A 26,589-nucleotide genomic window follows, 5' to 3' on the forward strand; every position below is an offset into this window, starting at 1 on the left:
GGAGGAGAGGAAAAAAGGGCTGAAGTGGGGATGGGGATGGGGGGGTGGGGGCGCAGCCGAGAAGAGGAAGAGAGAAAAATGCAAGGAAAAAAGGAAAAAGAGGATCAGAAAGGGAAATTAGTCTTTCGAAGTGGCAGGGGAGGGAGGAGTGAGACAAACAGCAGGAGCAGAGTGGTGGCGGAGAAAATAAAAGAGGAAAGAAAGGCGAGACGTGGGAGGATTGGAGCAGAGACAAAAGGGCAGAGAGACAGACAGCGACAAGTGGAGAAAAACGCCGAAACTTGAGCGGCAACGAAGTCTGAGCGCTGAAACCCCACGGCCTCTCCCGGCCCGTGCGCCCTCCCACCTGGTCCTATCCCCCAGCACCGTTCCAGTTCGCTCGGTGTGGCGGCCTGGTCCCACCTCGCCGCCGACCGGCCCCGGTTCCGCGGGGATAGCCGGTCCACTCCACGCTCGCCCGCTCGGTTCCGCCAAAATGTTCTTCGGCAGCGCCATTTCAGCCACGTGGGGAGGGGCGTGGTCCAGTTCCTGAGGAGCGCCTCCGATTGGCTAGGGGGCGGGGTTCCTGGCGGCGCGCCGGCCGGACCACCCCCCTGAAGGCGGGGCCAGAACATTCACAGCTGGAAAGGGTGGAGCCCCGGTAGCGCAGCTGGAAGGGGGCGGGGCCCGACGCGCGAGGCTCGCAGCGGCGGGCTGGGGGCGCCCTGGACTGCCATAAAGTGAATGGGCGCCAGCGGGGGGTGGCAGTCCGCGGCGAGGCTTACTCTCCCAGCGAGCCCGGGAGCGCCGGAGCGGAGCGGCGGCCCGGGCACAGGGGGGCGGCCCCCACCCCGGCCGGGTGCCCGGCCTCTGGCCCCTGCTTGCCCTCCAGACTGCGGCCGCCGCCGCCGCTGCCGGGAGTCTGCCTGCTGCGGGACTCACTGTGAGTGCTTGACCATGCGGGGGACAGGGGCTCACGGGGCCGAGGGGCCATGGCCAGACTTCGGGATCCCTAAAACGGGACCTAGAGCTGCTGAACTGGAGAACGGTGCCTGGGGAACGGGTCGAGACAGGGAGGGCGGACTGCAGACCTGGGGCCAGGACTTAGAAAAAGGGAAACTTAGCGCCAGGACTCGGGGGACAGAGAAGGGGAAGACTCGAGGGATCCGAAGAGAAGTCGGAGGCATGAGGTCAGGACAGGGGCTCCGGGAAGCAGGGAGTAGAGTCGGGAAACCATTACCAGAAAGCGCCCCGGAATCCGGGGGCGCGGGGCCGACAGCCAAGGAGCCAAAGGGGTTGGCGAGGCCCTGGCCAGTGGGGGCAGCTGGCGGCGGGCGCCCAGCAAGGCGGCAGTTGGCAGTGCCCAACACCCCTCGGCTGGGTCTCAGACTCCAGGGACCGGGAGCAGGGGTGCGTTAGTCGCACAAGCTTCTCTTCCCAGCTGCTTTGCAATTGGGATAGGAACCGTGTTGTGAGAACCCGACAGCGACCGGGTCAGATGGCCGCTGTGTGGGCTGCAAGGCTGAGGTTGGGTAGTCCGAGTGACCAGGCGGCGGGTCTGGTGTGTCTGCCTGGGGTGTCAGGGCCCCGATGGGTCCCGACCTGGGGCAGCCACGGAATTGGACGGAATGTCCGCGGCGCGCGGGGCTCAGGGCTGACAGAATGTCCAGCGCAGCGAGGTTGGTCTCTCCGGAGCAGGCGCTGTGTCGGGCAGTGGTGGACAGAATGTCCCTGGCCGAGTGGCATGTCCATTTACCCCGCAGCGCCTGCCCAGCTGCTGCGTGTACGGTGGTGTTTGCTGTGGTGGGTTGCCTAGAATCGCAGCTCACACTTTTCAAACTTGTCTCTGCTCCTAGGGGCTGCGGGACATGGGGCAGGGAGTGAGAGTAAAGGCTGAAGCCTGGCCTTGGGTTGGAGTGGCCCGGGAGACATTCCCTCTCTAACCCAGACTAGATGCGATCTGAGCATCACCCTGGACTTCCAGAATCCAAATTTGTGGAGAGAGAGCCAATGGTGGGACTGCTAGTGGGAACCAAGACCAGGAAAGGAAGGAATGAACCACAAAGGGCAATGAGAGGGCAAAGAAGAGCCTAGCACAAGCCCCTGACAGCTTCAGTTCCCTCACAAACTCAGAGTCAACCCCTAATTCCAATACAGCTGACCAGGTACCCCCCAGACTCTGCCTGGGTGTCAGCAGGCTAAAGTCTCCTTTCCCACAGTGGGCAGGAGCCCAGGCCCAAAGAGAAAACTGCAGCCCTTTAGCAAAGCAAACCCTGTGGTCTTGTTTCCCTTTTTGCTTCCTCAGTCCCACCAATCCCCACACCACTCTGGTGGCTGAGAGGAGGTAGGAAGGAGACACAGAATCCAGACACTGGGATCCAACATGGGACTTTATTGCCCTCTATCTCTGGTTGGGAAGGATGTCTCAGCCCTACCCAACTACCCTGTTTGCTTTTCCTACAGCTGGGAGAGGGCCCTGATTTCTTTGGACCCGTACAATGACCGCCCATCCTGACTCCAGCTCTTTAACCAGAGCCCAGTTAAGCTGAAGGGAACAGAGTAGAGAGAACTCTCCCAGTCTATGTAAGTAAGCAAAACAGCCCATTTGGCGACTGAGTTTCATGGGGACAAGTGCAGGGTAATATGTTTAGCAATGAGTAATCTAAACAAGTGGGTTTCAACCTTTCTTACCCTCCAACCATGAATGACATATAATACGTCCTCCCCACATTCCCACCTCCACTCCTTACTTTTAAATTCACTTATCACCAGCTAGAACATTGTTTTCCAAACTCTTTTGTCCCTCTCCCCTTTTTGATAAATATAGAGTCATATCCCAGTTACCCCCATCACATTCTGATACCCTTTTCAAGGGGCTTGTGCTCCCATTGTCTTTGAAAACCACTGAAATTATGGGTGAAATGAAAGGCTGAGTCAGGAAAGGAATAGGGAAGGCATTACCTGAAGACTGTAGCCCTAAGTTCTACTTTTGCCAAAAAGGCCAAAAAGCAATGGCATTATAATAAAGATGACTAGAAGCAAAAGGCAGACCTCCTGCCCCTGCATAAATCCATTTAGCTGAGTGCATGCCTGGTCACTGGCTCTTAGGGAGAATGTCATGGACCTAGAGAAGGATCAGAGAATGGTGGCAGAAGGGGGAGCCAGAGGCTGCTGGAGAGAGCAAACTTGAAGGTTTAGGCCTCTGGAAAGTGAGATAGGATGGAAATTCACAAAATAAGGAAAGGCCTAGATAAGCAGATTTGTTTGCTCCCCAAATCCTGAAACCAGAGATGAGGGGACCTCTTAGAACTGGAATGATGCAAGCACAGGATGAATAGGAAAATGTTCCTTGGCACACTGTGGGCAGCAAACTTCCAGAGCTCTTTTCCAGAGAGGTGATAGAGGCAGGAAGTAGAAAAGGAATCCTTAAGGGCTTGGAAGGATCAATGCATGTCAGAGCTACAAATGGTTGCTGGAGCGGAGGGGGCGAGGAGTGGAAAGAGCTCAGTCCCTGGTCTTGGGAGAACTGGATTAGAATCTCTTCAATCTGTGTAACCGTGGACAAATTCGTCTTCTTAGAGGTGAAATAGGGATGGTCATTCCTGCCATTCAAAGTGGTTTTAAGAGTTAAACGAAATCATATATTTGAAAGCCCTTTGCAAATGGAGAAACACCACAGAAATAAGAAACATTATTGCTATTATTATGCCCAAACTGTAGGTCCCCTGTAAGCACAGAATCTTCATTTCGAAGGATGGTGTCTCAAGCCTTATATCAGCCTGCTAGCATCTGTGATCCAGTCATGGGAAGATTCTCAATGACAGATGAGACACCCTATCCTAGGCTTCAGATGCCAGCCACTATCCCTCCCCAAGAAGAGTTCCAGGGAGCTCCCCAAATGCTTAGATCCTCTACCAGACCAAATATCCTGATCTGATCCCTGCCTGCCTCCTGCTCAAGGATGTGAATATGGACCCAGAACCCAGGTCCAGGAAGGGAGGGCAGAGGAGGCAAGCTGGAGCTGAGTTGGGGATGAGCACAAGAGAAAGACACCACCCAAATCTTTTCTTCTCCATTTACTCTAAATGATGCTTCCTAGAGTGTGAGGGAGGGAGATGGCAGCTAACCTGAAGGGTCCACTAGGTCCTGAGCTTTGGGACTATCTAGAGTGTCTAGTCCCTAGTCACTGACAGGGACCCATGATAAGAGTGATAGGGAAAGAAAAGAAAAGGCAGTGGGGTGAGAAAGCTGCTTTCAGAACTCTCTCCACTCCTCTTGCTTCCCTGGGGCCTTCTTTTCACCTCTCATAGTTTCCCCTTTCTTACCTCTCCCCTGCCCAATCCATTCTGCTCACCACTGCCAAATAAAGATCCCAAAGACACTGCTTTGATGTCACTCCCTCGCCTACAAGCCTCCAGTGACTCCCACTGCTGGGAGCAATGCTTCTCAGTGGGGGGTGAGGTGGGAGAGGGCAGTATAGGAGTGGGAGTGGCATGACACTGCAGGCTAAGCCAACCCCATCTTCCTGGTGTGGTGATGTCACTTGAAGCTGTCTCTTGGATAGAAAACATTTTTTTTATATTAAAACAAACATAAGTATGGAATGGAATGCAAAATTTGCTTTGATTTTTAACATAAGGCTGAAGATCTCAAAGAAATTTCATACTGGCGGCCGCTGTTTCAGGTTGTGCCCCTAGTGTCCTGTACTATCTTCTCTCTTACTTAGTCTTAGGGTTGTTTTGGTGGAAAAGCTGGAGTTGCTCTAGCCTACACTGTATCAAGCCTGGACCCCCACCTCTTGCCCCTCATTGGACACCCTCTCAGACTGACCATTATTCTCTGATGATCTCCCATTGCCCACACTGAGACCCTGGCCGAGCTAGGCTCCCTGCTACCCTCTGAACCTACTGCTCTGTTATTTAGAAGCCTCTGCCCCCTTCTCTGCCTCCCTAATTTCCAGATCAGCCAGGTGCTATGTTCTCTGAGCCCCAAAACTTGATACCACCTTACATGTGCTACCGTCTTTCTGATCTTCCATGATCTGAGAATCAGGCCCATGCAGACCACCATTCCATCCTGTGCTCTGTTTGCCTCCCTAGACTGTAGGCTCCTAGAAGTTAGGGTCTGTGCCTTACCATTCTTGGGTATCTGTCTTAGCACCTAATGCTTGTTGAAGGAAAGAAGGAGGGAAGGGGGGAAAGGGTGTAGAGGCCCATTTCTCTGATCCCTGATTTACCCCTTGATAAATTAAGTGCATCAAATCATTGTTGCCTCTACCCGAGTCTCAGGGTTTCCTCTTGGCTGTGAGCTGTGAGCCTTGTCTACAGCTCTCTTCATTTGCCCTCATTTGCTGACTGCAGCTCAGCAGACCAGACAGTGTGGGTGCTCGGCATCCCTAATGAACATGAGGCTGTGTGCACTTAAGGGCCTCACTTTAGTTTTAGGTTTATAGGATGGTTCTGTCCTAGTTTAGGGCCCTGGTTTACACCTGTTCGCCAACTTGCTGCTTGCTGAGCTGAGCCACAGCATCACAACTCCATCCCCTCTTATCTTCTTTTTCATTCAGCCCATGCAAGAAAAGGTTTTCTCCCATTTCAGTTCCAGGGTGTGCCTCCTGCCTTGGGTATTATTATTGCAACTACTTGGGGGCTCTTTGGCTGTGACCCTGGTCTACCCCTTTGGCTTCAGGACAAAAGTGGGCGCACATGGCAGTTGCCTTCTTGCCATGAGTTGTGTCCCTTGGAAACCATGGCCTCCCCGCTATGGCCTCGCTGGTCTGTGACATTCTCTGATCTCCTCCTTAATTATCTTGGATATTTTGTTCTTGCTGCAGTCCATGACAGCTTCCTGTAATTCCATGCTGTACTTCAGAGTCAGAGGTCACCTGCAGGCCTTCTATTCTCCCTAGGGCTGGGATTGCCACCCTGACACCGGTGGGGCCTGGGCCATGCACCCCCTGCAGGGTGTGTTGGAAAGGCTGGGGTGGGGCAGGAGGCCCCCCCAAGAGCTGGACTCAGCACCACTGTTATCTCTTGACTCTCTTTGGCCCTTCCTGGTATTTCCTACCAGCATCAACCAAACGTGTGGCTTCCAGACCTACTGCCTGTCCCCGTCTACTGAGTGAGGAGAAGTCCCTGGCCGCAGTCCCAACTCCCCAGCTTCCCGACCTCCAGCAGTTTGGGGGAGCTTAATCCTCAGCCAGCCTGTCTCCAGCTCAGACAACAGCTTGGCGCCCCCAGCCTCTGCCTGACTAGCCCACCGGACACGAGTCTGCTAGAGGCCTCTGCCCCCACCCACTCTCTCTGCTGCCTGCCTGCTATTAGTGTTCCTGCTTTTTCAGCTCCACAGGCAGGGCCCTTCTCAGCCACACCCCCTCTTTCTGCTATGACTAACCCAGCCAAGAGCCTGAAGCCTTTATTCTTTCCTCTACCACCAGTCACTGGTGCCCAAAGTGGCTCCCAGCTTGGGCTACTCTGCCCATTTGGCTGTTTCCTTATTGACTGGACCCTCCTTTATGTTTAGGACAGGGTGCTCACGACACACACTTGCATCCCTCTCTAAAATGCAGCATGCTTCCCTTTATTCAGAGCAACTTTTCACTGGGAGACACAGGATCTAGGGAGGTGAACCACTCAAGCAATGGCAGAGACAAGAATGAGATCTTATTTACCACTCTATCCTGAGTGCCTTACTCAACGCCCAGCTCACAGAACGTGCCAAACAAACAACATTTCAATGAATGAGGGGGAAAACAACAAGTACAACAACTTGGATAGAGTTTGACCCCTACCTATTTTTTAAAATAACTTTATTTATTTATTTATTTATGGCTGTGTTGGGTCTTCGCTGCGGTGCATGGGCTTCTCATTGTGGTGGCTTGTCTTGTTGCGGAGCATGGGCTCGAGGCGCACAGGCTTCAGTAGTTGTGGCACGTGGCCTCAGTAGTTGTGGCGCATGGGCTTAGTTGCTCCCCGGCACGTGGGATCTTCCCGGACCAGGGCTCGAACCCGTGTCCCCTGCATTGGCAGGTGGATTCTTAACCACTGCACCACCAGGGAAGCCCCCTACCCATTTTTAAATGTTATGTTTTATTTTAACCTTGTAACAATACTGAAGGTAGATAGGGAAGGGATCATAATCTCACTTTTACAGATGAAAAAATATGCCTAGATAGGTAATTTGCCAAGGACACCCAGCTAGTAAGTTGGGGAGCCAGGACGTGAACCCAGATCTTTTGACTCCAATCCTAGTTTCTTTGGGGTATACCAGATTACTTTCCCAGGAGGGGCCTCGTCAGTTTCTGACCCCCACTGCTACCCAATCCTCTTTTTCCAGCATTCTCATACCTTCTCCCCACTCAGCCAAACAGGCTCTCTCCAGCAGCCACTGAGTGTAGACCACTCCCTCCCGTGGCTCCTTTGGCTTCCTCCTCCCCCACAGAGTCCTTAGTTCCTGGGACTGAGAGCTGAGGTTCAAAGGGGCCAGGAAGGGGAAGGGGGAGGATAATGGCTAGCTCCAAAACAGCCGAGGCAGCTGTCCCTGTCACAGAGAGAGGAGACTGTGTGACGGTGTGTCCGTCTGCCTGAATGTGGGAGCGCGTGTGGGAGAGTGTGTGTTTGTAGGCCTCTAGCTCCAAGTCCTAGTGCTTATTTTGTCTGAGTGGGGGCCCGTGTGTGTCCGCATGTGTGTCTGTCTGTCTCTGGGAACACACAGCCTGAACTCTGCTTTCTCAGCCTCGTCTTTTATTCTGGCCCTTATCTCTCCTCACCCTGCCTCCCTCTGCTGAAATAAAGGGTGAAACCAAGACACAGGTATGGAATGCTGGGGGAACGGGAGTTTGGAAAATGGGAAGTCTGGAGGCAAAGCAGACTGGAAGGATGAACGGCAATGGTGGGATTCAGCTTTCCCTACAGGGAAACCCAACTGTCCCTATTTTCCCGGCTCTGCCTTGCTCCTGTGGGCCTCTGGAGAGGTCAGAGGCATGGTTTGCAATTTTGAGGGCATCTTGGGTATGAAGAGACTTCAGAGCACCCCTTTTTCCAGCTCTCAGTTCTAAGCCTCCCCAGCTACTTGGGAAGAGCTACTAGTCAAGGCTGCTCCAGGTCCCTCCCAATGGCCTCTCCCTTCTATTGGAGCATCATTGGGCCAGCCCTAAGCCTCTGGCTCCAGTCCTCATATCTGGAAGGGGAGGGAAGCAGAGCAGCCCCATCCCTGGCCTGACTTCTCTCCTTCCTTCCCGGGGTTCCATTCAGCCCTGCTTCTCCAACCCTAGGAGAGGGTCCAAGGTCTAGTCCCCTCTGCCTTTGGAAAGAACAGGGACTGTTTCTCAACCTCCTGCCTTGACCTCTGACCCATCCCCAATCTAGCTTGAGAGGTGGAGAGGTGGGGGGACAGCTGTCATCTCTGAGCTGGTTGAAGGGGGCATTACCATGTGCAAATACAGGCCGCTGCCCATCTGCGCCTCCCTGAGAAAGGCTCCTAATAAATTCAGAGCAGCCAAGTGACACACGTCTCAATCTAGGCTAATCCTCCACATTAATGCCACCTTGCACAGCCTGCATTAAGTCCCTGTTAATGGGGAGGCAGATGGACCCCTCCTACCCAGCTTTTCATCCCTGTTTCTCTGTCCCCAGCCTCCTTTGGTTCTCCTCTGACCAAAAGGCATCTGGAGTCTTGAGCCCCACTAGTGCCCTTTTCCCTTCCCCCCACCAGAGGGGGCCTGGGAGAGCCAGAAGGAAAGGGGACCCTGCAGGGGAGACTTGGAGGGGGACCCAGGCAGGCTCCTGGGCAATGTCAGGTAAGGTTTGGCATAGGGAGTAAGGGTAGGAAGGGGGTTTTAAGAAGCCCACATCCACAGCCTGGGGTGGGCCAGCAAGAAGCTGTGTGTGACAGTGGTGACTGGTAGGGTGCAGTGTGTGTCTGGGCAGGTATAGAAGCAGAGAGTGATTTTCAAACTTGTTTTTGATCAAGGAAGACTTTCTTCAAATGAAATCTCTCCAGAAAGCATAAACAAAACAGACAAAAGCAGGGCTGCCCTAGTTGAAGTAGACCCGAGTAAGATCAGGCTAGATCTCTATCCCTGAGGTTAGCCCTAAGTTCCAGTCCCCGAGGGGGTTTGTGAGGAGGGCCCCAAAGAACACAGTCTGAAAAAGCAAACAAAGAGAAGCAGTTTAGGAATCTCCCAGACCTGGTTCAGATCCCAGCTCCACTGCTTACAAGCTCTTTAACCTTAATCATTACTTCAAGTCTCAGTTTCCTCACCTGAAAAAGGGTGATCATACCTAATATTGATGCATTCTTGTGAGGGGAGAGATAATGAGGTGAAGACACATAGTAAGTACTCATAAATGATAGCAGTGATTCTCCTTATGGGAGACATATCAGGCCTGGTTCAAAATCAAATCTGTCCCACTGGAGAGTGAATAACACAGGTTCAGACTGCGTCTCAGGTGTGACTGGCTGAGAGGCATGTTTGAGTTTAAGGGGATATTGGGCACTCGTGTGAGAGGGAATTTAATTTTTGAGTATGTGGTGTATGGTATGTGGTGTGCAACAGTGTGGTTTTCATTAATTCAATAAATATCTGTTGAACACCAACAGTGCACCAGGCAGGGTTCTAGGTACCCAACACTGAAGAAATCAGTCTAGTGTGTATAACTGTGTATAAAATCTCTTGAGTATACACCTCTCCCCGCCTTAGGCTGTTGTTTCACCATTCTATCCTAGGGCACCCTACACAGGGGTAGCTTTATGTCGGTGGCAGAGAACTAGTGGGGAAACACTACTGGGAACCGGATAACCCGGAGATTTTCTTCCCATTAACCAGGTCTGTGTCTTCGCTTCCCTCCAGAGTCCTCCCCCCATGGAGTTCGGCCTGCTCAGCGAGGCAGAGGCCCGGAGCCCCGCCCTCTCGCTGTCAGATGCGGGCACCCCCCACCCCCCAATCCCGGAACACGGCTGCAAGGGCCAAGAGCACAGCGGTGAGCGCGCCACCTTCTGGGGGTGGGGGAAATAACAGCTCCATCCCTAACGAGGGTGGGACCCGGGAGTGCAAGCCCAGGTGGGAGTGAGGGGCCCCGCCGAGGAAGTCCCCGCGCCCGGGAATCCGCACAGGCAAGAACGCGCTGTGACCGACCCCACCCCGGCCCCTAGACTCGGAGAAGGCCTCGGTTTCGCTGCCCGGCGGCTCCCCCGAAGACAGCTCGCTGAAGAAGAAGCAGAGGCGGCAGCGCACGCACTTCACCAGCCAGCAGCTGCAGGAACTGGAGGCGACCTTCCAGAGGAACCGCTACCCCGACATGAGTACGCGGGAAGAGATCGCCGTGTGGACCAACCTCACCGAGGCCCGCGTGCGGGTACGCCGCCCCCCACCCCCAGAGCCGCCACCCTCACTCCATCCCGGGCCTCCCTCTCGCGGGCCGCTCAGCAAGTAGCTTCGGAACCAGCATCCTGTAGTTCTGCCCTGCCTGCCCCATCCTCGGACCCAACACCCGACGTCCCCCGGCCCCGGCCCCTGCCCGCACGGCCTTCTTTCCGCCAGGCTCCAATCTCTGCTCTTCCTGCACCCTTTCACTCCAGACGGCGCGCTCCCTCTCCCCTGGCACTGTCTCTGGTTCTCCTCTTCACCTCTCCTAGACCCGATCCTGCTGCCCACCCCCGCAGCCCTGTCGCCTCCGACTCAGTTCTGCAGCAGACTGTTTCTTTCTCAGCCCGCTGACTCCGTGAGCTCTTCCCTCACCCCGACCGGCTGCTCCACCACCCCATTCCCGTTTCTGGGGTGGTTATGCTCCACCACCTCCTCTCGCTTATGCTCCGCCCGGCCCCGGACCCCGCTTGGTCCCCTGCCTGGGCGACCCACCCACCAGCCAACTGCGAGGGCCGGGCCCTGACAGCCTTTCTCCCACGCCCACAGGTGTGGTTCAAGAACCGGCGCGCCAAGTGGCGAAAGCGCGAGCGCAGTCAGCAGGCGGAGCTGTGCAAGGGCGGCTTCGCGGCGCCGCTCGGGGGGCTGGTGCCGCCCTACGAGGAGGTGTACCCCGGCTACTCGTACGGCAATTGGCCACCCAAGGCGCTGGGACCGCCGCTCTCAGCCAAGACCTTCCCGTTCGCCTTCAACTCGGTCAACGTGGGGCCTCTGGCTTCACAGCCTGTTTTCTCGCCACCCAGCTCCATCGCCGCCTCCATGGTCCCCTCGGCCGCGACTGCCCCGGGCACTGTGCCAGGGCCCGGGGCCCTGCAGGGCCTAGGTGGGGGGCCCCCCGGGCTGGCTCCGGCCGCAGTGTCCTCCGGGGCAGTATCCTGCCCTTACGCCTCGGCCGCCGCAGCCGCAGCCGCAGCCGCCTCCTCCCCCTACGTATATCGGGACCCGTGTAACTCGAGTCTGGCCAGCCTGAGGCTCAAGGCCAAACAGCACGCCACTTTCAGCTACCCCGCCGTGCCCGGGCCGCCCCCGGCCGCCAACCTCAGTCCGTGCCAATACGCAGTGGAACGGCCTGTGTGAATGGCCCCGCCCGTCGATCATCCCTGAAGGCGGGGGCGATAATTTACGGCCTCTACGGACTGGGGTCGTCTTGCCTGGCTTGACGCCCCGGGGTCTGAGAGGGGTGCTGGGGCAGTCGGGCTTGGGGAGGCGGCCGGCTTAGGAGAGAGCTTTCCCCCTCCCAGGCCTGAGAGGTGGACTGGGCCCTTAGTCCGCGCCCCTGGAACTGAGGCCAGGAACAGGGACCAGTTCCCCGGGGGGCCAACTCACCCTTGGTCCACCCCGCCTTCTCCAGACACCCCTTCCCCGGTTTTCAAAGATAAACGAAATAAACGTGCGCGGACTGTCAAAGGCCTGATGATTCAGAGTTGCGGTTGAGCCTTCTCCCCTTATCCTTCCCCATGTCTAAAGGAGAGCTGGGTGTACAGGAAACAGATAGGGGTCCAGGCTTCTAGGGCTTCAGTCCTCCCCAGGCCACCATCACCAAGACGGGGAAGCCTGGGGATTCCTGGAGCTGAGCGGCGCACGCATGCGTGCGTGCGTGTGTAGGTGTGTATGGCTTGGACAAAGCTGGTACTGCAGCGCCACCTCGTGGTCTCATGGAGGATAACTGGAAGGTCTGATCTCGAATGCTTACTTAAAGATGTCAATTCTGCAGTTTAGGAAGCCTATGACTTTAGAAAAAGTTACTCCAGCTTTCTGCAGCTGTTTCTCACTGTTCCTATGAGGGGCTTGGGCCTCTAACAGCAATAAACTTCTGGTCTGTAACAGACATTTATTAAGTGCCTACCAGGCCTAGTATTCTTATTGAGTGTCTGTGTGTGACTCATCCTTCCACACACCACACCCTCTTAAGCTTCTCACCCACTGCCAGCAGCCCTCCTCCATCACAGCAGTCCCCTTCATCCTCAAAATCCCCAAACCCCAAAAACCTTGTTGAAATCTTTAATTTAAAAAATAGAGCAAGAAGAAGAAAGATTTCTGGAAATATAGATCACTCAGCTCTGGGGAGCCTCTTCAGTCCCACTCCATCCCAGGGACTGTTTGGCCTTCACATTAAAAACAGAAACAGCAAAGTACTAGATCACACCCCCACCCCAGGGGTGACACTTTTTGACTGTCATAACCTCCTGCCACCTTGGGGTACACATCCCGTGGGGAAACCATGCAGAAAAGGCATCCTAATTATTTTCCCAAACCTAAGCTCAGCCCCTCAATGCCCTGGGGAGGAGAGAGCTCGGGGCTCCTTCTTTTCTCCAACCCTTCACTGGCTCTTGGTCTTGGCCTTGACCTTGGTAATTACATAGTTTTGGTGGAAGAACTGGACAAAGAGGAGGAAATAGGTTGTATACAAGATGAAGGACCAGAAGAGGTGTTCCTTTGTTGTATGGCATCCCTGTTCCTGTCTCCAGATGTAAGTCAGGATACCGACAGTAGCTCCCATAAACATCTCAGGATTTGCAGGCTGGTGATGAGCATGGGAAACCACCTGGGGGGCTTTACTTTGGCAGTCTTCAGAGTATAGTAGGTGTACATGATGGCATGTACACCGTAGTTCATGGTCAAGAACCAGCCGCCTGCAGCCACCTTGTTCTTGTATCCAAAGCTCTTGTACACTAGCTCTGTGCTGTGGTGGTACCAGTGCACAAAGATGAGTGGCCATTTATACAGGATGATGAAGGCCGTGTCTCCTGGGAGATGGGGAGTCATAGCTGGCATACCACCCAGTGTTGGGACCACCCTCCGCACTGGACGTGGGGGCATATGGGGAATTGTCAGGGCAGGGAGAGGGGTTTTTGTGGCAGAGAATCTAAGGAGGGGCTTGGGTGAGAGGTGTTGTTAGGACCCAGGGGTGGGGAAGGGACTTTCCAATGTGATGGGTAAGGCGGGGGGGCCCTGAGGAGGGGTGCAGTTGACTGGACACCAGAGAGATGAAGCCTTGCCACTCACCAAGTTCAATGATCTTGCTGAGAACAAAGAGGCAGGATCAGAATTTGATTATGGGATTATCGGTGAAGATGAAGAAGCATACAGTTTTCTTTAGGCTCCCCTAAGTAGCACAGTCCCCGTATAGCCCCATGTCCTCATTGCCCCAAGGATACTGAAATGGGACAGAGGAAAAGGGTTTAAGGGTCATTCCCAGGCATCAATCCATGCTTCGCCTGGTCAAATTCCACCACCTCCCCCCGCTCCACAGGGGATGGGTCACAGCTTCTGAGATCCTGTGGCCAACCTGGTAGAGCCAACCAGTAATCTAGAAGACATGAAGGCTAGGGAAGGACCAGGGAGTGCTGGAGGTTGGGACTGAAAGTTGAATTAGGGAATAGGGCTCATGGGATGGGAGGAGATGGGTGGCAGGATGGGGGGTGATCGAAGGAGTTTGGGGGGGGCGGAATATGGGAAGAAGGGGCTGGGGAAGTTATTGGGAGGTCTTGGGATAGGGTATTAGATGCAGAGAGTATTAGAGGGTGGGGAAAATGTTGGAAGTACCAAGACTCCATGAGCACAAGAGGACTTGTGAGAGAGAGGAGAGACGGCCAGTTCGGGGACTGGAGAAGGAAAACAGGGGAATATGGGAGGAGGGTGGAACCTGAGGAGAGAGTTAGAGCTGAGAGAATGGGATAGGAAGAGAGTTAGGGGGCAAAACTTGGGGAGTTGATACAATTGAGGTTTCTAGAAAGTTTTTAGGGATAGAATGTGGGTCTAGGGTCTATAAGATGGGTTGTGGGGGGGGGGGTCTTACCTGAAGATTGCAAGGCAGAATGACCAAAGGATGAGAGGTCCCTGCAGGTTGAAGCCCTTCCGTGCCTTCATGTAGTTCTGCCCCACAAAGATGAGCAGCAGGTAGATCAGAGCTATGGTGAATGAGGTTGCCCTGGCAGGCAGAAGGGAGAGGGGATGGGCTTATGGGTAGGTGCTGGTTAGAGGAATGCCCACTCATATCCCCAGGTGAGTGCTCTGGGTTGGAGTCCTACTTCTGCCATTTACTAGCTGTGTGACACTGGAAAAACTACTTAGTTTTCTGAGCATTAGTATTCCCCTTATTTTGTAAGAGGGGAATACCACTCCTCTCCTGACAGTGTTAATATATATACAAAGTACCTAGCACAGGGCAGGGGCTATGTCCAAGGTTTCTGTGATTACTGCTCTCTCAATGGGGTTGGGAGCGGGTGACAGCTGCTGACCCATGCCTAGAAGCAACCCAGGCCTGTGGTGTAAGAAGAATGTGGCAACAGCTTCTGCCTGGTTGGGTCATGACAAATTGGAGCACAAAGTCAACCTACAAACACCTCTGAGGAGCTCTTGGGCAAAGCCCGAGGAAATTTTGGAAGAGTATCTAGATTTTGTCTCCTTCTCCACAGCAGGGATGATGGAGCATTTGAGGAACAAGATGATAACTGTGAAGGGAAGGCTGTCCCCAGGTACCAGCACTATGCACGCATGCGCACACATGCGGCCACAAAGGATGGAGAGTCATCTATAAGGTGGGTGCGAAGTAGGAGTTCAGATCAACTCCATTCTTCAGAGACCAGTTCTCACTACACTCTTTCCTCTTGGTTTCTGTCTCCTCCCGCATTCCTCACCCCATCCTCTTATTTCTGCCTTCCTTTCTTCCAGACCTAACCTCTCTGAGGTGCCACACTACCTGCACCTTGGACAACGGGTACGTGAAGCCAGTACTGGGGAGCCCGATACCTTTGCTCTTTAGCAAAATCACTGTGGGTATTCTGTGTATCGCCCTCCCCCTCTTCCGCCAATCCCCCCAAATAGCAGTCATCAGAGTTGGGCCCCTGACACGGCTCTTCCCCTTCTCCAGGTCTCACCAGTACTCCTCCAAAACGGGCCTTATGTCCTGGAACAGCTCGAAGTTGTAGGGCTGGAACATCTGCTCTACTTCATCTGAGACATTCATGGCTGTGACCATTTCGTTCTGCAGATGCTGAGGTCGGGAGCTTAGGGAGCTGGACGAGAGTTAGGGGACCGAGGATGGAGCGAACCTTGGGGCAGGACTGACCAGACCCAGAACCCAAGGTACTACGCGGCAAACCGAAGAGCGTCAGATCCAGGCACGTGCGCTGCAGTCCAGCCGGCTTCCACCACCACCGCCGCCACTGCGGTATATAACGCGGAATTGCCAAGCAGCAGGCCTCGGAGGCTCGCGGCCCCCTCCCTGCGCCCGGCCATTATCCAATCTCGACCAAGATACGCCCCTGTCCCACCCCTGGGCCGCAGCCCGCTCTCTGATTGGTCATTCAATGGATGAGGCTCCCCCACCAGAAGCCTCGCACTACAGTTGGCCTTCGCCACGCCCACCTTCCCATCTTTTTCTCCCGGCAACACTTGCACTCCCACCTGTTTGGCTTAGCCATTGTGGCCTTGCTAGTTACCGTGACAGGCCAGGCTTCCCCTGGCACTGCCGACTATAACTTTGGCTTCAGTTTGCTTTAATCCTGACCTACCTAGCAGTGAACAGAGAATGGAGGTGTCCTCAGTCTCTGGTGCCAGACATAGGGGTGTCAGTTTCCCACCTCCCCGAGACGCTGGGAAAACCAGGCCTGGGATGAGGCTGGGTCAGGCTGGGGAAGGAGCAGCAAAGAGCCCCTCCCGTAGTCCTACCTGCCTCCCTCAGGTCTGTAGTTGTGGGTGGGAGGGAGATGAATTATAATGAGTTGTATTGTGGAGGTAGTTGATGTTTGTTGAGGCTGTTGTGGTTTCTTTACAGTTTCCTGAATTCCTGAACTGCTCCAGCCTGACACCCAGTAATAACCCTGGGGAGGGAATGGGGTCACCCTCTGGGCTTCTGGGATTATTGTCTTCAGGTTTCCTGGAGACCTCCTGCGATTTATAGAAGAGGAGATGCAGTGCATCTCCCAGTGTCCTGCGTTCACCCCTAGTCTGTGCTTATCTAATCAAATCTACTTTTTCCTTGCCTGTATACCCAGCCCCAAGCAAATAAATATTTTAAAACTTCTAAGGCCTTATTTATTTCTCTCCTAGTCTTTATGAGAGTGAGGGAGAAATACAAGGCTTGAAGGCAGTTTGAGATAAGATGGAGATTTGCAAAACAAATGCTAAGATAATTAAATATAAAATATTTAAAACCACAAAGCTGCTATAAATGGCTATGTGCAGTAAAGCCTACAGGCTCTGTAGCCAGAGGACCCAGGTAGGAATTCCAGCTCCACTTTTCAGCTACTGTCTGAGCTGAGGGTGGAGTGAGAAGTCCTGCCCATGCTATCTAAATGACTCTCAAGTGCATCCCTTTGTCTCTGTTCCTCATCACTTCTCACCTGGTTACTACAGCCACTACCTTAGTCACAGTAACTGGTTGCACCACCACCTTCTCTAATATAGTGCTTTCTATTGCATTAGAATCAAAAAAGAATACCCAAACCTGGCTGATCATAGCATTCCTGAGCCCCAACCCCAGAGCCTCTGACCCAGTATGTGGTCTCGGACCATTCTTTGAAAACCACCACTTTCTGTCCTCTCAGCCAAAAGAGGGTTCTCAAACGTAAATTGGATCAAGCTGCTTTCCTGCTTAAAAACTTACTGGCTCTCGATTGCTTCACACATAGTCTGACACTCAGAAGGTGATCAGCACATGTTTGATGGATCAATGAACAAATGAAAGAATGAACATTGCAAGAATAATACCAGCTAGGGACTTCCCTGGCAATCCAGTGGTTAAGACTCTGCTCGTAATGCAAGGGGCACAGGTTTGATCCCTGGCTGGGGAAATAAGATCCTGCATGCTGCACAGTACAGCCAAAAAAATTAAATTAAATTAAAAAAAATTAAAAACATAGGTGTGGCCACCTGTTGGGATCTTTACTAATTGAAAAAAGAAAAACAAAACAAAACAGCTTAAAAAAATAATTCCACCTAGGTGTTACAAGACCTGGATTCAAATGTCAGCTCTACCATTAGTCATGCGATTTTAGGCAAATTACCTAACTTCTCTGATACTCAGATTCTTCAATAAAATGTAGATAGTCATACTTGCCTGCCTACCTCACAAGGTTGGGGTCAGTATACAAGTCAGATAATATCAATGAAAGGATATTATGGACTAGACACATGGAAATGTCAGGGTGAATCATTTGGGGAGGTTTACAAATGCATATGAGTATGTATACACAGTCCTGGGTTTCTCTCAAATAAAGATATTTTACATTGCCTTTCCCTGTGAAGTTTAATGGTGAGGCTTGAGGGAGGGGTGTGTGTAAGAAGGGAAGAAGAAGAAAAACCTCCAGAAATTATTTCCTAGGGGAAACCTTCCCTGACATTTGGACTTGGTCTGCTACTCCTGTTATATATAAATTGCTCTCATAGCATGGCATTTCTTTCATTCAATGAGAGTTTATAATTATGATTTCTTGATTAATACTTGCTTCCCCTACTAGTCCTTGAGCTCCATAAATGCAAGGAATATGTCTACCTCTCATTAGCTACCAGAAAGGTCTTTCTAAAACATACATTAGATCATGTCATTCTTCTTTAAGAACAAAAAAATCTTCAGGACAAAGTCAGATTCCTGAGGTTAGCCCTGACTCTTTCTTTATAGCCAATGTCCCACCATCCTTCAGCCCCAGCGTTCCACATTTTAGCTATAATGGAAGAGTTGCAACCCCATAACACAGCACCATATTTTCAGACTTTTCAGCTCCTTTACCTCTCTCCGTATTGTTCTCTCTCCCCACACATCATTTTCTCACCTGGACAAATCTTATTGTTCCGCCCTAGCTCTGAAGTCACTTACCCTGCAAAAGCCTAATCTTTTTCAGACAGGGACAACCCTTCTCTTCTTTGTCTTCCACCCACAGGACTTTGCCCAAACAGCCTTCCAGGATTGTGCTTCTACCGAGGGAGTACAGTTAACCATATATTTCCTATACTATCCTGGCTCCCACACCCTATCTCAAAGGGTCGTTTTTGTTAGGTCACTCCCCCTCTGAGGGATGCACACAGCTCCTGGCACAGAGTGGGCACTCAAAATATGTCTGTTGCTTTGAACTGAGTAGGCACCTAAGAGGAAAAACAAACAATAAACATGTGTATTTAAAAAAAGACTCAATTCCTTAGTAATTAGGGAAATGCAAATTAAAGACTGTAAGCATAGTATGGTTCCAATTAACAGCCATTAAACAGAGTAAAAATTAAATACCCAGCGCTGGTCCAAGCTTTGGGTAACAACAGATACATTCACACCTGGCTAGTGGCCAGGTAAACTGCCATAATCCTTCGAGAGGCACACTTAGGTCACACTTAGCAAGAGCCAGCTAGTTTGCTTTGACCCAGTCTCTCATCTAGGAATTTAAAACCCAGTGAAATAGAACAAAAGAAAAAATATCTATGTGTACTAAAATACTTACGTCATTGGGACTTAAAAGGGCTGCAAACAATCCACTAATGAGTGCTTAAATTATTAAATACTATACTACATACTAAGATTACAAAACAGCTTGCAGCTACCAGAACATGGAGAAACGTGAAACCATGTTTGTAAAATAACGTGAAAGAAAAACAATATTTAAAACTGTATCTAGCTCGTCCTTCTGCCGCTGCTCTTGGGCCGGGCAGCGCGTGGGGGAGGGGGGCGAAGAGGCCGGGGAGAGGCTTCGGGCGCGGCTTCCCTCGCAGGCTCCTGGGGTTCTGGCACTCCCCAGCGGCCCGGGGCCCATGGCAGCTCGGCGACAGCGCACCGGGAGGCCAATGTCCGGGGCTCGGTCCCCAGAGAGCCGCCGTTCCTACGCTCCAAGGTGATCCCCATCCCTGCCGGAGTATTTACAGTGGGCACCAATGATCCTCAGATAAAGTAGGATGGGGAAGCACTTGCGAGGAGAGTTGCTATTGATGTCTTTTACATGGATGCCTATGAAGTCAGTAATGCTGAATTTGAGAATTTGTGAACTCAGCTGGCTAGCTGACAGAGGCTGAGAAGTTCGGTGACTCCTTTGTCTTTGAAGAAATGTTGAGTGAGCAAGTGAAGTCTAATATCCAACAGGCAGTTGCAGCTGCTCCCTAGTGGTTACCTGTTAAAGGCACTAACTGGAGACACCCAGAAGGGCCCAACTCTACTGTTCTACACGGGCCAGATCATCACGTCTCCTACTGCACGTGGATGGGGAAGCGGTTGCCCATGGAAGCTGAGTGAGAATACAGCTGTCGACGAGGCCTGTAAAATAGACTTTTCCCCTGAGGCAACAAACTGCAGCCGAAAAGCCAACATTATACCAACTTTTGGTAGGGTGAGCTTCCTGTGACCAACACCAGAGCGGACGGCTTTCCGAGGAACCGCGCCTGTTGACGCCTTTCCTCCCAATGGTTATGGCTTATGCAATATAGTAGGGACGCCTGAGAGTGGACTTCAGACTGGTGGACCGTTCACCATTCTGTTGAAGAAACGATTAACCCAAAAGGTTTTCCCCTTCTGGGAAAGACCGGTTGAAGAAAGGTGGATCCTACATGCGCCATAAATCCTACTGCCTATAGGTGTCGCTGTGCTGCTCGAAGCCAGAACACATCCGACAGCTCTGCTTCGAATCCGAGATTCCGCTGAGCAGCCGACCGCCTGCCCACCACCGGCTAAGAGCCAAGAATAGCCTTCCCAAATCCGAGAAGTCGTGTGTAACCTGCACACGGCTTCCATCAGAACGCTGAACAATCTCGTGTGAAGAATTCCCGCCCCGAGGTGTGTTACATGCCTGCCCGATGGCCAAAGGAACGCCATTGCCAGACCAAATCGCTGACTCGCATCAGCATGTGTGGTTTATCGTGTGGTGTATTTCACGTTACCTTTGAGAGTCTTTAAAACAGGAAGGAAGTGGAGGGCACCCTGAGCTAGGCTTCAGGAGGCCTGCCTTCTCCCCCTGCGGTTAGACCCCAGAGTCCCACACTTGACCTTCCTGGGCCTCAGTGACCTCATCTGTCCAGCGAAGGGATACATAACACGATTTCTGAGGCTCTCTCCCGCTCACAGATTCTCTGAATATATCAGATTCTGTTGTGATTTCATAGTGAGAATTTATGACTGATGATTTTTTACCTATTTTTTTCCATGTGTGAACCTTGGGTGATACTAACCATGTACAATAACTGTTCTCTTATGTATTATTTTCAGAAAAGGATGGGGGTGGTGGTGGTGATGAGTCTTTATATTCATACTGCATTTCTTTTTGTCAAGGAAATCAGGGTCTTTTACATTGTTATGATGAATCCCACTTGGGTCAGTGATGGTATGCTCAAGTTCAGCAATCTGAACACACAGGAATGTCTGCGGGGTGACTCTACTGTGCTTTATCCTTTAACATTAAATGCCTGTGGTTCAGGGGGGCAGTTACAAGCCCCATTTCCCCCGTACCCAAAGCCTTTGGTGAATGTGAAACGTGTGCTACACGGAGAAACCTGTTTAATTCCAGACGTACGAGAAAAGTAACAAGCACCTTGAATTAACTGTTTTCAAGGTATCCAATGTTTTGTAATAGGGAAGCAGGAAATCTTATTGGCTGTGGAGTATCAGATGATTTGGATCCTGCACTATGTCAAATAAGCTGGTATCTGCTAAATAAGAAAAAAATTTAAAAAAAGAACTATCTATCCTATCACCTCAGTTATCTAAAAGTGATGATGTCCGTAAAGTTTGAAGTCAAAAAGAAACACTAAAATACGAAATCATTTGATGGGATGGGTGAGATTATAGGAAAGAATTAGAAGCATTTAAGGTTTTTTTCCATGATATTCTAAAATTGATCTCATAACATTTTTTAATGCTATGCACCCAGGGAATTATGCTTTTAATATAGGAAATGATCAGATATAATGTTAAGTAAAAAAATGTAGGATATAGAATGTACGTGTAATATGGTCTCAAATTGGTGGAAGAAATGTAGATGGAAAGAATATTTGTAAATTTTTGTAGAGAAAAAATATGGAAGAAAACTATGTTGAGAACCAGTATTGGAAGGAAATGCACCAAAATGCTAATAGAGTTTGTCTGAATAGTGAAATAATGGGTGGTTTTTATATTATTTTTTTAATCAGTAAATGTTCAAAACTAAACTGAATGTATTGAAATTCCTTGGATTTCAGTCTTTGCCATGTGTTCTGTCACTAATTGGCTTCTCTGCTTCTACCTTCCCTACTCTAAGGTCCTGCATGTCCCTATCAGATTCATCTCCTTTCCCCAGTATTTTTACTGACTTGGTTTGGCTTCTAGATTTCTGCTGTGCCTTTACTGCTGCTTCTTCTCATACTTTTCACTTCTTTAATGATGTTGTTTCTTTCTTTCTTTTTTAAAAAATATTTATTTATTTATTTGGCTGTGCTGGGTCTTAGTTGCAGCATGCAGGTTCTTCGTTGAGGTATGTGGGATCTTTTAGTTGTGGCATGCAGGATCTTTGAGTGGCGGTATGCAGGATATAGGTCCCTGACCAGGGATCAAACCCATGCCCCCTGCATTGGGAGCACGGAGTCTTAACCACTAGACCACCAGGGAAGTCCCAATGCTGTTGTTTCTTAAAGTCCTGTCCCATCTCCTTCTCTCTCACTCTATACTCTCTTTCCTGGCTATCTAATTCCCTCTTAGGGCTTTACCTGTTACTTCTACTTGGATGACCCCACATTACTTATCTTCTATATTGACCTGTCTTCTCTATTCTTGCTCACATTTGCAGCTGCCCATTGGACTTCTCCACTTGGTGACTTGAGTTACAGACAGCTCACACTCAGGTGTAGAAACCCAGCTCATCTTTTACCCAGACCTGCCTGTTCATTTTGCTAACTTATTTCCATTAAAATCACCACCGGGCTCTAGGTTCCTAGGAAGGATTGGCTACATAATTTGCAGGGCTCGGTGCAAAATAAAAATGTCAAGCCCCTTGTTCAAAAATTATTAAGAATGTCAAGTTGGCGGCAGCAGAACCTCAACCAAATGCAGGGCGCTTCTAAGTGTGGGGCCCTGTGTGGCTGCACAGGTGGCACACCTAGGCTTAAATCTAGGGGTCATCTTGGACTCCTCTCTCTCCTTTAATTATTTTTTTTTATCATTTAAAATTTATTTATTTTTTTATAGAGCAGGTTCTTACTACTTATCTATTTTAGACATATTAGTGTATATATGTGAATCCCAATCTCCCAATTCATCTCACCACCACCCCACCACCCCCGCCACTTTCCCCCCTTGGTGTCCATACATTTGTTCTCTACATCTGTGTCTCTATTTCTGCCCTGCAAACCGGTTCATCTGTACCATTTTTCTAGGTTCCACATATATGCGTTAATATATATTTGTTTTTCTCTTTCTGACTTACTTCATTCTGTATGACAGTCTCTAGATCCATCCACGTCTTTACAAATGACCCAATTTCATTCCTTTTTATGGCAGAGTAATATTCCATTGTATATATGTACCACTTCGTCTTTATCCATTCGTCTGTTGATGGGCATTTAGGTTGCTTCTATGACCTGGATATTGTAAATAGTGCTGCAATTAACTTTGGGGTGCATGTGTCTTTTTTTTTTTCTTTAACATCTTTATTGGAGTATAATTGCTTTACGATGGTGTGTTAGTTTCTGCTTTATAACAAAGTGAATCAGCTATACATATACATATATCCCCATATCTCCTCCCTCTTGCATCTCCCTCCCTCCCTCTCTATCCCATCCCTCTAGGTGGTCACAAAGCACAGAGCTGATCTCCCTGTGCTATGTGGCTCCTTCCCACTAGCTATGTATTTTACATTTGGTAGTGTATATATGTCCATGCCACTCTCTCACTTCGTCCCAGCTTACCCTTCTCCCTTCCTGTGTCCTCAAGTCCATTCTCTACATCTGCATCTTTATTCCTGTCCTGCCCCTACGTTCTTCAGAACCTTTTTTTTTTTAGATGCCATATATATGTGTTAGCATATGGTATTTATTTTTCTTTTTCTGACTTACTCACTCTGTATGACAGACTCTAGGTCCATCCACCTCACTACAAATAACTCAATTTCGTTTCTTTTTATGGTTGAGTAATATTCCATTGTATATACGTGCCACATCTTCTTTACCCATTCATCTGTCAATGGACACTTAGGTTGCTTCCATGTCCTGGCTATTGTAAATAGAGCTTCAATGAACATTGTGGTACATGACTGTTTTTGAATTATGGTTTTCTCAGGGTATATGTCCAGCAGTGGGATTGCTAGGTCATATGGTAATGCTAGTTTTAGTTTTTTAAGGAAACTACATAATGTTCTCCATAGTGGCTGTATAAATTTACATTCCCACCAACAGTGCAAGAGGCTTCCCTTTTCTCCACACCCTCTCCAGCATTTGTTGTTTGTAGATTTTCTGATGATCCCCATTCTAACAGGTGTGAGGTGATAACTCATTGCAGTTTTGATTTGCATTTCTCTAATAATTAGTGATGTTGAGCAGCTTTTCATGTGCTTCCTGGCCATCTGTATATCTTCTTTGGAGAAATGTCTATTTAGGTCTTCCACCCAGTTTTTGATTGGGTTGTTTGTTTTTTTGATATTGAGCTGACTGAGCTATTTGTATATTTTGGAGGTTAATTCTTTGTCAACTGCTTCTTTTGCAAATATTTTCTCCCATTCTGAGGGTTGTCTTTTCATCTTGTTTATGGTTTCCTTTGCTGTGCAAAAGCTTTGAAGTTTCATTAAGTCCCATTTGTTTATTTTTGTTTCTATTTCCCTTACTCTAGGAGGTGGATCAAAAAAAATCTTGCTGTGATTTATGTCAAAGAGTGTTCTTCCTATGTTTTCCTCTAAGAGATTTATAGTGTCTGGTCTTACATTTAGGTCTGTAATCCATTCTGAGTTTATTTTTGTGTATGGTGTTAGGGAGTGTTCTAATTTCATTATTTTACATGTAGCTGTCCAGTTTTCCCAGCACCACTTATTGAAGAGCCTGTCTTTTCTCCATAGTATATCCTTGCCTCCTTTGTCATAGATTAGTTGAGCATAGGTGCATGGGTTTATCTCTGGGCTTTCTATCTTGTTCCATTGATCTATGTTTCTGTTTTTGTGCCAGTACCATATTGTCTTGATTACTATAGCTTTGTAGTATAGTCTGAATCCAGGGAGTCTGATTCCTCCAGCTCCGTTTTTTCCCTCAAGACTGCTTTGGCTATTCGGGGTCTTTTGTGTCTCCATACAAATTTTAAGATTTTTTTGTTCCAGTTCTGTAAGAAATGCCATTGGTAATTTGATAGGGAATGCATTGAATCTGTAGATTGCTTTGGGTAGTATAGTCATTTTCACAATATTGATTCTTCCAATCCAAGAACATGGTATATCTCTCCATCTGTTTGTATCATCTTTAATTTCTTTCATCATTGTCTTATAGTTTTCTGCATATAGGCCTTTTGTCTCCCTAGGTGGCTTTATTCCTAGGTATTTTATTCTTTTTGCTGCAGTGGTAAATGGGAGTGTGTCTTAATTTCTCTTTCAGATCTTTCATCATTAGTGTATAGGAATGTAAGAGATTTCTGTGCATTAATTTTGTATCCTGCAACTTTACCAAATTCATTGATTAGCTCTAGTAGTTTTCTGGTGGCATCTTTAGGATGCTCTTTGTATAGTATCATGTCATCTGCAAACAGCAACAGTTTTACTTCTTCTTTTCCAATTTGTATTCCTTTTATTTCTTTTTCTTCTCTGATTGCCGTGGCTAGGACTTCCAAAACTATGTTGAATAATAGTGGCGAGAGTAGACATCCTTGTCTTGTTCCTGATCTTAGAGGAAATGCTTTCAGTTTTTCACCATTGAGAATGATGTTTGCTGTGGATTTGTCGTATATGCCCTTTATTATGTTGAGGTAGGTTTCCTCTATGCCCACATTCTGGAGAGTTTTTATAATAAGTGGGTGTCGAATTTTGTCACAAGCTTTTTCTGAATCTATTGAGATAATCATATCGTTTTTACTCTTCAATTTGTTAATATGGTGTATCACATTGATTGATTTGCATATATTGAAGAATCCTTGCATCCCTGGGATAAGTCCCTCTTGATCATGGTGTATGATCCTTTTAATGTGTTGTTGGATTCTGTTTGCCAGTATTTTGTTGAGGATTTTTGCATCTATATTCTTCAGTGATATTGGTCTGTCATTTTCTTTTTTTATAGTATCTTGGTCTGGTATTGGTATCAGAGTGATGGTGGTGGCCTCATAGAATGAGTTTGGGAGTGTTCCTTCCTCCGCAATGTTTTGGAAGAGTTTGAGAAGGATGGGTGTTAGCTCTTCTCTAAATATTTGATAGAATTCACCTGTGAAGCCATCTGGTCCTGGACTTTTGTTTGTTGGAAGATTTTTAATCACAGTTTCAATTTCGTTATTGTGATTGGTCTGTTCATATTTTCTATTTCTTCCTGGTTCAGTCTTGGAAGGTTATACCTTCTACAAATTTGTCAGTTTCTTTCAGGTTGTCCATTTTATTGGCATAGAGTTGCTTGTCATAGTCGCTTAGGATGCTTTGTATTTCTTCGGTGTCTGTTGTGACTTCTTCTGTTTCATTTCTAATTTTATTGATTTGAGTCCTCTCCCTCTTTTTCTTGATGAGTCTGGCTAATGGTTTATCAATTTTGTTTATCTTCTCAAAGAACTAGCTTTTAGTTTTATTGATCTTTGTTACTGTTTTCTTTGTTTCTATTTCATTTATTTCTGCTCTGGTCTTTATGATTTCTTTCCTGTGCTAACTTTGGGTTTTTTTGTTCTTCATTCTCTAGTTCCTTTAGATGTAAGGTTAGATTGTTTATTTGAGATTTTTCTTGTTTCTTGAGGTAGGCTTGTATAACTATAAACTTCCCTCTTAGAAGTGCCTTTGCTGCATCCCATACATTTTGGATTGTCGTGTTTTCATTGTAATTTGTCTCTAGGTATATTTTGATTTCCTCTTTGATTTCTTCAGTGATCTCTTGGTTATTTAGTAACGTATTGTTTAGCCTCCATGTTTTTGTGCTTTTTACGTTTTTTCCCCTGTAATTGACTTCTAATCTCATAGTGTTGTGGTCGGAAAAGATGCTTGATGTAATTTCAATTTTCTTAAATTTACCGAGGCTTGATTTGTGACCCAAGATGTGATCTATCCAGGAGAATGTCCTGTGTGCACTTGAGAAGAAACTGT

General features: G+C 49.1%; 2 protein-coding genes and 1 pseudogene across 3 annotated transcripts; 2 read left to right on the forward strand and 1 right to left on the reverse strand.

The window, feature by feature from the left end:
• The first annotated feature begins 743 nt into the window (after positions 1–743).
• On the forward strand, positions 744–12,078 carry PITX3 (paired like homeodomain 3). 2 transcript variants are annotated; one of them, XM_065894182.1, is made up of 5 exons: positions 744–922; positions 2,443–2,562; positions 9,830–9,959; positions 10,132–10,334; positions 10,892–12,078. In XM_065894182.1, exons 3-5 carry the CDS (start codon positions 9,842–9,844, stop codon positions 11,477–11,479), a joined length of 909 nt encoding a protein of 302 aa, XP_065750254.1. In that variant the 5' UTR covers positions 744–922; positions 2,443–2,562; positions 9,830–9,841; the 3' UTR covers positions 11,480–12,078. The 2 variants fall into 2 exon arrangements, with proteins under 2 accessions (XP_065750254.1, XP_065750255.1); XM_065894183.1 differs by lacking the exon at positions 2,443–2,562 and having other exon boundaries at positions 770–922; positions 10,892–11,791.
• A 644-nt stretch (positions 12,079–12,722) lies between these two features.
• Positions 12,723–15,383, reverse strand: ELOVL3 (ELOVL fatty acid elongase 3). The gene is given in 6 exon segments (XM_065894835.1): positions 12,723–12,910; positions 12,913–13,149; positions 13,409–13,510; positions 13,513–13,559; positions 14,202–14,333; positions 15,283–15,383. Coding segments are annotated over 6 exon segments (807 nt in total).
• Positions 15,384–18,940: 3,557 nt separating this feature from the next.
• LOC136135989 (formylglycine-generating enzyme pseudogene) lies at positions 18,941–20,051 on the forward strand (annotated as a pseudogene).
• Positions 20,052–26,589: the final 6,538 nt, after the last annotated feature.

Source organism: Phocoena phocoena, chromosome 16, assembly GCF_963924675.1.
Source record: "Phocoena phocoena chromosome 16, mPhoPho1.1, whole genome shotgun sequence".
In the NCBI taxonomy this organism is placed as follows: domain Eukaryota; kingdom Metazoa; phylum Chordata; class Mammalia; order Artiodactyla; family Phocoenidae; genus Phocoena; species Phocoena phocoena.

Coding starts and splice junctions, on each gene's coding strand:
- PITX3 (XM_065894182.1), top strand. CDS start 9,842: ATGGAGTTCGGCCTGCTCAGCGAGGCAGAGGCCCGGAGCCCCGCCCTC. Junction 9,960..10,131: donor CAAGGGCCAAGAGCACAGCG/GTGAGCGCGCCA, acceptor CCCGGCCCCTAG/ACTCGGAGAAGGCCTCGGTT. Junction 10,335..10,891: donor TCACCGAGGCCCGCGTGCGG/GTACGCCGCCCC, acceptor CCACGCCCACAG/GTGTGGTTCAAGAACCGGCG.